This window comes from Thamnophis sirtalis, unplaced genomic scaffold, assembly GCF_051295495.1.
Source record: "Thamnophis sirtalis isolate CommonGarterSnake01/CBP01778 unplaced genomic scaffold, rThaSir2_p1.2 scaffold_8, whole genome shotgun sequence".
Classification (NCBI taxonomy): Eukaryota; Metazoa; Chordata; class Lepidosauria; order Squamata; family Natricidae; genus Thamnophis; species Thamnophis sirtalis.
This window is the reverse complement of record NW_028261388.1, coordinates 561,273-573,605: the sequence shown is the minus strand read 5'-3', so window position 1 is coordinate 573,605 and position 12,333 is coordinate 561,273. Positions and strand designations below refer to the sequence as shown.

General features: G+C 50.4%; 1 protein-coding gene across 1 annotated transcript in view; it reads left to right on the top strand.

Moving 5' to 3' along the window:
• Positions 1-2,800: 2,800 nt before the first annotated feature.
• STIM1 (stromal interaction molecule 1) overlaps positions 2,801-12,333 on the top strand; it is a 42,820-nt gene continuing 33,287 nt past the window's right edge. Inside the window, exon 1 of the mRNA XM_087722008.1 lies at positions 2,801-3,086. Within this exon, the coding sequence (XP_087578134.1) occupies positions 2,957-3,086 (130 nt within the window). The 5' untranslated portion in view covers positions 2,801-2,956. The remainder of the gene's footprint in view (positions 3,087-12,333) is intronic.

Genomic DNA, 12,333 nt, shown 5'->3' with positions numbered 1-12,333 from the left:
CCTCCGGCCGCGGGGGGGGGGGGGAAGGCGGGCCGGCTGGGTTGTGCCGGCCTTTCAGCTTCCCGTCTTCCCCGGGCTTTCGGCCTCCGAAGGTCGGGTCCAGGTGACGGCTTCGTCCGCCGCTGCGAGACGGGCGGCTCTAGCGGTCGCTTTGCCGGCACGAGGCGCAGACGCTCCGCCCGCGCCGAGAAGCCTCGCCTGCAGGCGCCTCCAGCCGGGATCCCCGAACCGAGGAAGCCCTGGGCTCACGGAGCCCCCCTTCCTTCTGCTGCACCTTCCAAGGCCCACATGTCTGGGGTCAGGCTACCTGCGGGGCTGCTTTTCCCCAGAGCCCACGTGCCCCCAGACCTATTTGGTCAGAGAGGGCGAGCCCCTTCCCCTGAATATTGCCATCTGATGGGAGCTGGGCAGGTGCCTTTTGGTGGCAGTCCCTGCCCCGTGGACCTCCTCCTCCCCAAGCCCGCCCTCTTCCCTCAAGGCCTGAAAAGACCTGGGTCTCCCCCAACGGCTGGGAGAAGATCAGACCTCCGAATCGCAGCTGTGATGGGAGCCAAACGTTTGTTGGTTTTCACGTTTTATGTTTTAACCACTTGTGTTTGATAGTTTTCACAATAATTTTATAGGTCTTTTAATCTTTGCCTGGGAGCCGCCCAGGATTGGCCGAAAGATGGGCGGCTACATAAATGCTTTTTTTTTTTTAATGTTGAGACTCTAGAAAGAGTGCAGAGAGGAGCAACAAAGATGATTACTGGTTTGGTGGCAAAAACATCAAGGACGGTTTGCAGGAACTGGGTATGTGGAGTCTAATGAAGATGAGGAGGAGGGGAGACATGAAAGCAGCATTCCAGTATCTGAGGGGCTGCCCCAAAGAGGAGGGGCTCCACCTATTCTCCAAAGCACCAGGAGGCAGAAACAAGGGACGGAAACTAATCCAGGACTAAGGAGAACTAAGGAGAAACTTCCTAAGAGTGAGAACCATTTACGGGTCATCAGTGGAAGAAAGGGTGCTTCAACGCTGGAGGTTTTAAAAAAGAGATTGGACAGCCCTTTGCCTGGAAGGGTGCAGGGTTTCCTGCTTGAGCAGGGGGTTGGACCAGAGGATCTCCAAGGTCCCTTCCAACTATGTTAGGAAGGAAGGAAGGGAGGGAGGGAGGGAGAGGGAGGGAGAGAAGGAACAAAGGGAGAGAGGGAGGGAAAGAAGAGGGAGGGAGGGAGGGAAGCATTCATTTCTGTTGTGGGGAAGGTGTTGAAGTTACTCTAAGGGCATCACCTGCCATTTACTGTCTCTCTTACACAGGTAGATCAGCTACAGGCCATTCCTTGAAATACCAAGAAAAGCTGGTATTAAGATCTGGCTATCCCGTCAGGCCTGGGGATAAGATTCTAATTCGCCCCCACCCGAATGTTGAATGAAAGTTGTGTTTTATTGCTTTATTTTTTTATTCACGTATTGTCTTATGTTTTGTGGCGCAGAGCCAAGGTGGCGCAGTGGTTAAATGCAGCACTGCAGGCTACTGCTAGATCAGCAGGTCAGCGGTTCAAATCTCACCGGCTCAGGGTTGACTCATCCTTCCATCCTTCCGAGGTGGGTAAAATGAGGACCCAGATTGTTGTTGGGGGCCATGTGCTGACTCTCTGTAAACCGCTTAGAGAGGCCTGAAAGGCCTATGAAGCGGTATATAAGTCTACTGCTATTGCTATATTGCTATTGTCTTGCACTCCCCCTCCCATGAATTGTAAGCCGCCCTGAGTCCCCTCAGGGAAAAGGGCGGCCTATAAATCACAAATAAAATCTAAATCTAAAATCTAAATCTTTCTTGGAATTATTCTGTCTATTCTATTCATCGACCTGCAAAGCTGTGAAGCCACACACGAAGCTCTTGGTTTTCTTTGGCGATCCGTTTCCCGCCCTTAACAAAAGACTTCTTTAAAACCTTTATTTTCTCAACCAAGCCCCCGCCCGGGCTGCGAGGAGCCGGCTACGGCTGGGGCAGGGCAGGAGGCCGGCGGGCAGATTGTCGCTGGCGGCGGGGGGAAGATCCCGGCCGGGGGCTCTGAGAGAGGACAACTGTCATTTGCAACAAAGCAGCCGAAAAGCAGCTCCGGGACTTCCTTCTTCCGAGTCTCGACCACGCGGGGCGGGTCCTCCGAGGGGCTTTCCCCGACAGAAGGGAAAGAAAGGCGGGGTTCCTTTCGCGCCTCCGGGCGGCGCCTGGAAAGCCCATTTTTGCTCCAGTTTTTTTGCATGCATGCCCAACTTCGACAACCGTAAGACTTCTGGACTTCAACTCCCAGAATTCCCCGTTCTTGCTGGCTGGGGGATTCTGGGAGTTGAAGTCCATAATTCTCAAAGTTGCCGGATTTGGACACCAGCGTTGTACGGACTTTAATAGTGGGGAAAATAGTTTGTTTAGGGAAGAAGGCCGGGCGGGGAAGGGAGAACGGCGTCAGTGTCGCCCACCCGTCCATTCAACGCCCCCCCCCCCACTAGCCCAACCGGTGCGCGTCGTGCAATCTTACGACACGCGTCCAAGCGCTCCTTGACACGGAGGAGGAGGAGGAAGCCGCGAGCGGCGGGGCGCGACCCGCAGCCGGAGATTCCCACGCTGAGGGTCTCCGCGCACGCCTCTCCACGTGCGTCCGCTCCTCCTTCCGCCGCCAGGGGCCGCTGCCGGCCCGGCGCTCGCTCTCCGCGGCCGAGCCTTGCCGCGATTGGCCGGTGGAGGCGAAGGGGCGGGCTCGGCCACGCCCCTGGCGCCTGCCCGGACTTGGTGCGCGAGCGCCGGGCGGGAGAGACCATTCGTCGCCGCGGGGGGAGCAGTAGGAGGGCACGGACCACGCGGGCGGGGGAGCGCGGCGGAGGGCGCGCCGCTTCCGGGAGGGGCTCACCTGGCCGGAGCTGCAGCGGACGCGCCGCCGCCACCTGCCGATGCGGGAGCGGACGTGACCCGGAGACATGGCGCTGTGGGGCCGCATCGCCCTGGTGCTGATCTGCGGCCTCGTCCTGCCGCCGCCGGGCCCCGCCGAGGTGCCCCCCAGCCCCCACTCGGCCCCCGGGCCGCACCTGGACCAGGCCGGGCTAGAAGGTGAGCCGCCCCCGCCGCCCCCACGACCCCCCCCCCGCTTGGGACCCCCTCGACCCCCCCCCCGTTGGTCGTCCAGCGGGGACTTTGGGACCTGGACTCCCATGCCCAGAATCCCCCGCCTTCCTGGGTGGACTCCCAGACCCAGCATCCCCTGCTCCATGAGCGGCCCCCGTGCCCAGCATCCCCTGCTCCCACGGGGGGCTCCGGGGCCAATTGGGCAGAAGCCCCCCCCCCCCGCCTGCCGGACCCCCGGGCCCCGCATCCCCTGTGCCGGTGAGCGGCGGGCGCTCGGGGCGGCCGAGCCCGCGAAGGAGCCGCCGGCGCCGCTTGCGTCCGTTGCGGGTTCGCCTTCCCTGCCGGGGCGGCTGCAGCAGGTGCGGGGCCGAGGGGGAGGCGGGCGGGCGGGGGTCTCTGCCGGCAGTTGCTGCGGGAAAGGCTCGCTCGGCTGCGCTGCTTCTCCTCCTCCCTGCGCGCGCCCGGCCTCCGAGCCCCTTGGGGGGGCGGCCCTTTTTTCCTGCCGGGAAGCCTCCGAAATCCGGGCCGAGCGAAGCCCCGGCGGGCGGCCTTCCTTCCTTCGGCGGCTGCCCAGCGGCGTCGGGCGGTGCGTCGCTTCTGCTGCGCGAGAGGGAAAGTTGCCTCTTCGGAAAACTTCTTGCGCCGGCGGGGAAAGGGAGGCCGGGCGAGCCCTGGGCAAGCGGGGCTCCGTCCCTCCGCAGCCTGGGTGGGTCTCCCCCCACCTGCCTCACCCCCGCGCCCCCCCGCCCTCCCTCCCTCCCTGCCCGGCTCTGCTGCTGCTGCTGCTGGGGGGCTGGGAAGGTCTGGGAGGGGCCTGGCCTGGTGGGGCGAGCAGGTGCCAGCTGCCTCCGGGTGGCCTTCCCTGCCCAGGCCAGGCCCTCCAGGGGGAGGGAGGGAGGGAGCTGGGGGTTAACCACAAAGGGAGGGAGGCTTGTGCAGGAGGAAGCCATGGAGCCCTGGTCAGTCGGTGGGGGGGAGGCACTTGGACTGAGCCCTCCGTGTGGGGGTTCTGGTGGTGGGCAAGTGAGAAGCAGGAGGGTCCCTGGTCAGGAGGGTCTCGTGGGGTCCGTGTTGGCGGAAACGCTGGATCCAGGCTGGGAAAGCCAGAGGTCTCCAAAGGGGCTGCTTTAAAACTTGGGGACTTCAACTCCCAGAATTCCCCAAACCTTAAAGTGGCCCACTTTGGAGAGCCCCCATTTTAAGCCCCCCTGGGGTCCGTGTCTCCCCTGCAGAGACCATCCAGCTAATTGAATGGATCTGCCTGCTTCCAAAAGCGAAGAGCCTCTCCAGGGGAGGCAGAGCTGAAAGGAGTGGGGGGGAGACTGGCTTAAGGCGGAGCAGGAATCCAAAGACGTGTTTCTCTGCCAAGGGAGGATAATGGAGAGGCAGCGTGCCAGGCCTAACCCAGTGTTTCTCAACCTTGGCAAGTTGAAGATGTCCGGACTTCAACTCCCAGAATTCCCCAGCCAGCGAATGCTGGCTGGGGAATTCTGGGAGTTGAAGTCCAGACATCTTCAACTTGCCAAGGTTGAGAAACACTGGCCTAACCTCTCTTGGCAGGGAGTTCCGCACCCAGAGCAGCCACGGAGGGGGCTCCTCCGTGGGTTCCCCCCTCCCGGCGTCCTTGGGGGCTGAAGGCTGTGCGTGGGCTCTCCTGCTGAACTGAAGCTGGCCAGGCTCCCCTCTCGCTGTCAGGTTGCCCGTCTTGTTAGCCACAATTTGGCAGCGCCCAGAGTCCACCGGAATTGTTTTCACACGGCCGTTGTGCACCTGCTGTAACCAGGCCAGCAAACTGTAGAAGGTGGAGCCCTATAGCTGGAAGGGACCTTGGAGGTCCTCTAGTCCAACCCCTGGCTCAAGGAAGGAGGCCTTATGCGGGTAGTCCTAGACCAGTCTTTCTCAACCTTGGCGACTTTAAGTCCTGTGGACTTCAACTCCCAGAATCCCCCAGCCAGCGCAGCTGCGCTGGCTGGGGGATTCTGGGAGTTGAAGTCCACAGGACTTAAAGTCGCCAAGGTTGAGAAACACTGTCCTAGACTTATGACCCCAGTTGAGCCCAACGTTTCTGTTGCTAAGCCAGGCAGTTGTTAAGTGAGTTCTGTCCCATTTTATGACTTTTCTCACCACCGTTTTTAAGGGAATCAATAGCAATAGCAATAGCAGTTAAGACTTATATACCGCTTCATAGGGCTTTCAGCCCTCTCTAAGCAGTTTACAGAGTCACATATCGCCCCCAACAACAATCCGGGTCCTCATTTCACCCACCTCGGAAGGAGGGAAGGCTGAGTCGACCTTTGAGCCGGTGAGATTTGAACAGCCGAACTGCAGAACTGCAGTCAGCTGAAGTAGCCTGCAGTGCTGCATTTAACCACTGCGCCACCTCGGCTCTTAAGCGAATCCCTGCAGTTGTTAAGTTAGTAACACCACTGTTAATTGAATAGCAATAGCAGTTAGACTTATATACCGCTTCATAGGGCTTTCAGCCCTCTCTAAGCGGTTTACAGAGTCGGCATATCGCCCCCACAGTCTGGGTCCTCATTTCACCCACCTCGGAAGGATGGAAGGCTGAGTCAACCTTTGAGCCGGTGAGATTAGAACCGCTGAACTGCAGATAACAGTCAGCTGAAGTGGCCTGCAGTACTGCACTCTAACCACTGCGCCACCTCGGCTGTCAGTGCAGTGGTTAAATTAATAACACATTTGTTTAGTAAATCTGGCCTCCCCTTTGTGTTGGCTGTTGAAAAGCTCGCCAAAGGGAATCACGTGACCCCAGGAGGTCACCACCATCACAACTCCATGCCCTTCGCCAAGCGTCCGAAGCTGACGGGCTGAGGGAGTCTGGCAATTGAAGCCGATGAGTCCTGAAGGGGCCACAGTTCCCCACCTGTGACCCAGACTCTGGCCTGGGGCAGCGGGGAAGCCACAATTGGGGGAGAACCCGTGGATTTGTTTCTTTCTGGACTTAAGAGCTGTTGGCGCCCAGCAGCGCAACCAAGAGATGTGACAAAAATCTCAAGAATGTGTAAAATCCTGACGGGTTCTGACGTTTCGGCTTCTGTCTCCGCTTCCTGGAGTTGGTGGTGCCACATCTGAGCCAGGGAGGAGGATTGCAAATGTTTTGGTCTCCGATGACTGCCTGGTGGGTCTCTTGGGGATCCAACTTGTCTAAATGGTTGATTCCGGCCTATTAAAAGTCACCCCATCATCTCTGGTTTGTACCCACAATGTAGATAGGGCTGCTTCTTCAAAGGCCAATCCATGGAAATTGTGGCTGTGGTCTTGTACCCGTTTAGCTGGGAATACGCTCCCTTGGTCATTCTGAATTGATGTAGAATTCTGTTGCAGTCTTTCTTTCTTTCTTTTCTTTCTTTCTTTCTTTCTTTCTTTCTTTCTTTCTTTCTTTCTTTCTTTCTTACTTTCTTTCCTTTTCTTTCTTTCTTTCTTTCTTTCTTTCTTTCTTTCTTTCCTTTTCTTTCTTTCCTCTCTTTCACTTTCTTTCTTTCCTTCCTTCCTTCCTTCCTTTTCTTTCTTTCCTCTCTTTCTCTTTCTTTCTTTCTTTTTTTCTTTCTTTCTTTCCTCTCTTTCACTTTCTTTCCTTCCTTCCTTTTCTTTCTTTCTTTCTTTCCTTTTCTTTCTTTCTTTCTTTCTTTCTTTCTTTCTTTCTTTCCTTTTCTTTCTTTCCTCTCTTTCACTTTCTTTCTTTCTTTCCTTCCTTCCTTTTCTTTCTTTCTTTCCTTTTCTTTCTTTCCTCTCTTTTTCTTTCTTTCTTTCTTTCTTTCTTTCCTTTTCTTTCTTTCCTCTCTTTCACTTTCTTTCTTTCTTTCCTTCCTTCCTTTTCTTTCTTTCTTTCCTTTTCTTTCTTTCTTTCTTTCTTTCTTTCTTTCTTTCTTTCCTTCCTTTTCTTTCTTTCTTTCCTTTTCTTTCTTTCTTTCTTTCTTTCTTTCTTTCTTTCCTTCCTTTTCTTTCTTTCCTCTCTTTCTCTTTCTTTCTTTCTTTCTTTCTTTCTTTCTTTCTTTCTTTCTTTCATGTTTGCTTTATATATTGCGCATCTCACTACAGGAAGCCCTTGACTTCCAATCACAGCGCAGAGTTTCTGAGGCTAAGCGAGAGAGAGAGTTGTTAAGTGAGTTTTTCCCGACTTTACGAGCTTTCTTGCCCCAGTTGTTAAGTGAATCTGGTTTCCCCATTGACTCTGCCCGTCAGAAGGTCGCAAAAGGGGGACACTGCAACCACTTGCCAAGCGTCCGAATTCTGATAATGTGACCACGGGGGTGCTGCAATGGTCGTAAGTGTGGAAAGCAGTCATAAGTCACAATTTTCGGTGCTCTTGCAGCTTTGAAAAGTCACTAAATGAACTGTTGTAACCCGAGGACCCCCTGTGCCAAGTGACATAAATCGTAATAGGAAGCCATTAACAGGTGGGAAGAAGCGTGGGAGCCTCGCCTGGGGTCAAAGGTAAAGCATTAAAATCCCCCGCCATTGGAGGAGCCCTTGCAAGGGGTGGCTAGCCGGATTCTGCCCCTTAGGGCCCACGTTGTTCCCCCCCCCCCCCCCCCCGGCCTGGATCCCCTGTTGATCAAGGAACAGCTGAGCTCGGAAGACACACACACACACGCACACAAGGCCACCTCCTTTTTTGGAGGGAGCGGCCTCTTCCCCAAGGACAGTCCGGTCTGCTGACCTCCCAAATCCTGCAAACAGCTTCAGGGCAGATTTTATTCTATCTAATCTAGAACGGATTCCCTTTCAAGAAAAGGACGGATCCTCTTTCGCTGCCGCACAACACGAGGAGAACAACGTTGCAGCCGCCTCTCGCTGGGGCTCTGCTCCAAATTTGGAGGAGCCCCCGTCCGTCCCCCCACCCCACCCCTGCCGTGGAGCTCCCTTGGTGGGCTTTGCAGGAGACGTAACTCAGCCATCGCGAGGAGTAACTCCAGGGTGGAGTTGAAAGATTAGCCGCGGGTGCCAAGCGTGGTTTATTGGGGTCCTTGGGGTCCTTGGGGAATGACCGGAAACGGTCAGTAGCTCCCAGCCACTTAGGCCCCAGAGGCTCCTGGGCTTCCTGGTTTTCCTTTGAAGAGGTTTTGCTCCCCGTCCCAGAAGCTTCTTCAGCTCTGACTGGAGGGTTGATGCTCCTTGCAGAGCTGAAGAAGCTTCCCGGATGAGAAGCGAAAGGCCTTCACGGAGAAACCCAGAAAAGAGGGAGGGGCTCCAGAGTCACCCAGTAATTTAGGCACAGCTACTCCTCGACTTACGACCACGAGGGAGCCCAGAATTTACCTCGCTAAGTGAGAAGTTTCTTCAACTCAGTTTTGCCCCATTTTACGACTTTCCTCGCCACGTTTCTTAAGTGGGTCACTGCAGTTGCAAAAGTTAGCCACACGGTCGTTAAGTGAACCCGGCTTCCGCATTGACTCAGCTTGTCACAAAAGGGGATCACGTGGCCCCCGGGGCACTGCAGCCGTCATAAGGGTGAGTCAGTTGTCGAGCATCTGGATGTAGATCGTGTGACCGTGGGGCGGCGGCTGCGACGGTCATAAATGTGAGACATGGTCGTGAGTTGCTTTTTTTTCAGTGCCGTTGTAACGGTAGGTAACCAGTGCTAGAAAGGAGGGGAGTTTGTAGGGAGGAGGAAGAAGAGGTCAAAGAGAAGGTGAAGAAGAGGAAGAAGGAAGGAGGACTGTGGGGGTCCTTGGTGCTCTCAGAGCTGGGTGGTTTTCTTGCAGACGTTTCATTACCTAACTAGGTAATTTTGTCAGTAGAAAGGAGGGGGTTTTGCGGGGAGTTATGACGAGCACCAGGGACCCCACGGGGTAAGGGTCCGAGGGTCCTTCTGTGGAGATAGTAGCAGACCCTTCCCCTCGGCTCTTCCTCTGGCAGAGTTCTCATTATCCAACTAGGTGGCCTCAGCCACGATGGGAGGGAGGGTTCCCTCCGTGTTTATCAGGCAGGAGGTGCTGGTGGGACTGTCTCCAAGGAATGCTGGAAAGCGGCCCCCACCCAAGAAAGGGATGGACTCATATTTGCACATGGGAGGAGGAGGTGGGTGGAACGGATAAGCAAGAGAAGACGCCTGTTTATAGGTAAGGACCACAAGTTACTACATGTAGGAGAGGGAGCTCAGCTGACTTGTTTTCCTAGAGAAGCCAAAAAATGGGGGGCCATAAAGCAAGAAAAGAGGGAGGGAAACCTCTCCCATAAATCAAGAGGAAGGGGCAGTTTAGGAGTGCCGGACCCCCCAAAGGAAAACCTCCCCCATTGCAAATCCACAGATTTGGCCTTATACGGTATCTCTCCATATATATATCAACTCATTGTCCGTTATTCTTTGCATTAAATTTCCCAAATTTTGGTCTATACCATCAAATATTTTCTCAGTGCTTTGAAAAAAGCTCCGTTCTGTTTACGGTAAATTCTCCTCACTTCCGTCTTGTGTTGCGTCTGTGTTTAGTCAATCTCTTTTTTAAATCCACTGTCCAGAGTTCATTAATTCAAAAAGCCCAGACTTCCAAGTCACAATTTGAAATGTCTCATCAATAGTCAGTCCAAGCAATTTCAATTCACCAGGAGGTTATCCACGCCTCTTCAAATTACCTTATATGCTCAATAGTATTTTATCTATCTATCTATCTATCTATCTATCTATCTATCTATCTATCTATCTATCTATCTATCTATCTATCTATCTCTATCATCTGTCTGTCTGTCTGTCTGTCTATCTATCATCTATCTATCTCGTCTATCTATCTATCTATCTATCTCTCTATCTATCTATCTATCTACTATCTATCTATCTATCATCTGTCTGTCTGTCTGTCTATCTATCATCTATCTATCTCTCGCCTATCTATCTATCTATCCATCCATCCATCCATCCACCCATCTATCTCTATATATCTATATCTATATTTATATCTATCATCTCTCTCTCTCTCTCTCTCTCTCTATCTATCTCATCTATCTATCTATCTATCTATCTATCTATCTATCTATCTATCTATCATCTATCTATCTATCTATCTACCCATCTATCTCTATATATCTATATCTATATTTATATATATCTATCATCTCTCTCTCTCTCTCTCTCTCTCTCTCTCTCTCTCTCTCTCTCTCTCTCTCTATCTATCTCATCTATCTATCTATCTATCTATCTATCTATCTATCTAGTCTGTCTGTCTGTCTGTTTCAACAAACACAGACAGACAAGAGATGTAACATAAAAGTATCTTCCATTACACACAGTGTGCCAATTGGTCACAGAGTTTTTGTGCATCCTTTCCACAGTCATCACATTTTATATAGAATCACATATTTTCAGTCAAATGTATTTATATACATCACTATTATAATACTACGTTTGTTTGACTATCACTATTATTTCTTCATCTTAAACAAGATATGCTGAGTTTCATTTATATTATAATAATTCATTGCATCATCTTCAATATATCCAATAATAAAGTATTTTTATGTCTTATTCTAAATCATTCCATTATTCAAATATTGGTCACATTCGTCAATAATTTTCATTTCCATGTTTTTTTTATCTAACCACTGATAAAATAGATCCCATTTCCCATAAAATTGTCTTCCTGTTCTCTAATTTCAAATGTCAAATTATTCATTTCAGCACATTCCATTATTTTATGAATAACTTCCTCCTGTGTTGGTGTTTTCTCATTCTTCCAGTTTTTAGCAGATACAATTCTAGCTGCAGTTAACACATTTACAATCAAGTATTTCAGTTCTGTATTGTATGTTTCCAATATGATTCCCAACAAAAGGACCTCTGGGTTATAGTCAATATGTTTTTGTATCATTTTTTCCAACCAAGTATGGATTTTAGTCCAATTAGCTTCTGCACGTGTCCACCACATATGGTAATATGAACCCGGTGTCTGATGACATTTCCAACACTTTTCCAATTTATTCTTGAACATTCTTGCTATTCTCGTCAGGGATAGATGCCTCCTGTAAAACATACAAATTTTCTTTATATGCAGTTGACATTGTCATTTTATAATTTTGAGACCACAATTTCTGCCAATTCTCTAAGTCAATCCCATGTCCAAAATTTCCCCCCCAAGCAATCATGGATTCTTTAATTTGTTATTCTAATTTAACTTCTAATAAATATCTGTACAGTTTTTAAATTACCTTTTCATCAGTATCTGTCAAAATTTTATCTAAGTCATTTTATCATGGAGACCTTCCATTTTAAGATCTTTATCATATCTAGAATGTGTTTGCACATATGAAAACCAATTTATCTTTAGACCTTGGTGTTCCAATTCTTGCATAGATTTAAGTTTGCATTCAATATTTCACCATATCTAACTGTTTCTTTTTGTATGTTATTGGATATCAAAATGCCTCAATAGTTGATAACCAGACTGGAATTTTAAAATAATCTTTTAATCTTTTCCCAGTTTAATAACAAAGCCTCACATATGTAATGTCTTCTAAAATACCCCTGTGTTTTAGTTCCCTTGTACCATAGGAAAGCGTGCCATCCCAACAACAAATCATGTCCTTCTACAGACAATAATCTAGAATTTCTTAATGTTATCCACTCCTTAACCCACATCAAGCTTGTTGCCTGATGGTATAAGTTCGGTAGACCAAATCCTCCTCTTGTTCTAGCATTTTGTAATAATTTTAATTTTATTCTTGCTTTCTTTCCCTGCCAAATATATTTCAACACTATTTTGTTTAGGTCATCAAAGTAGGCTTTACCTAGTCCAACTGGAATTGTCTGGAACAAATATAGAATCCTGGGTAGTATATTCATCTTAATTGTAGATATTGTCCCTATTATTGATAAATGTAGATTTTCCCATTTTGCCAAGTCTATCGCAATCTGCTGTAGTTGTTGTCTTTAAGCGTGCTGCATCTTGCTGTCAAATACCTGACCTTATTCGTGATTTTAATCTTCAGAGTTTCCGCCAATTCTTCCTTTTGTCTTAAGAACATATTCTTTGTCAAAATCTTCGTTTTGTCTTTATTTATTTTCAGGCCTGCTACTTTTCCATATTCCTCTATTTTTTCAATCAATGTAGGTGCAGTTTCTGGTGGCTCTTCTAAGATGAAGACCAAATCATCCGCAAATGGGGTTGGTGGTTTTCTTGCAGACGTTTTATTAACTAACTAGGTATCGTTATCAGTGCTAGAAAGGGGGGAGGCGTTGGGGAGAGGAGGAGGGGACAGTGGGTCCTTGGTGTTTTCTGAG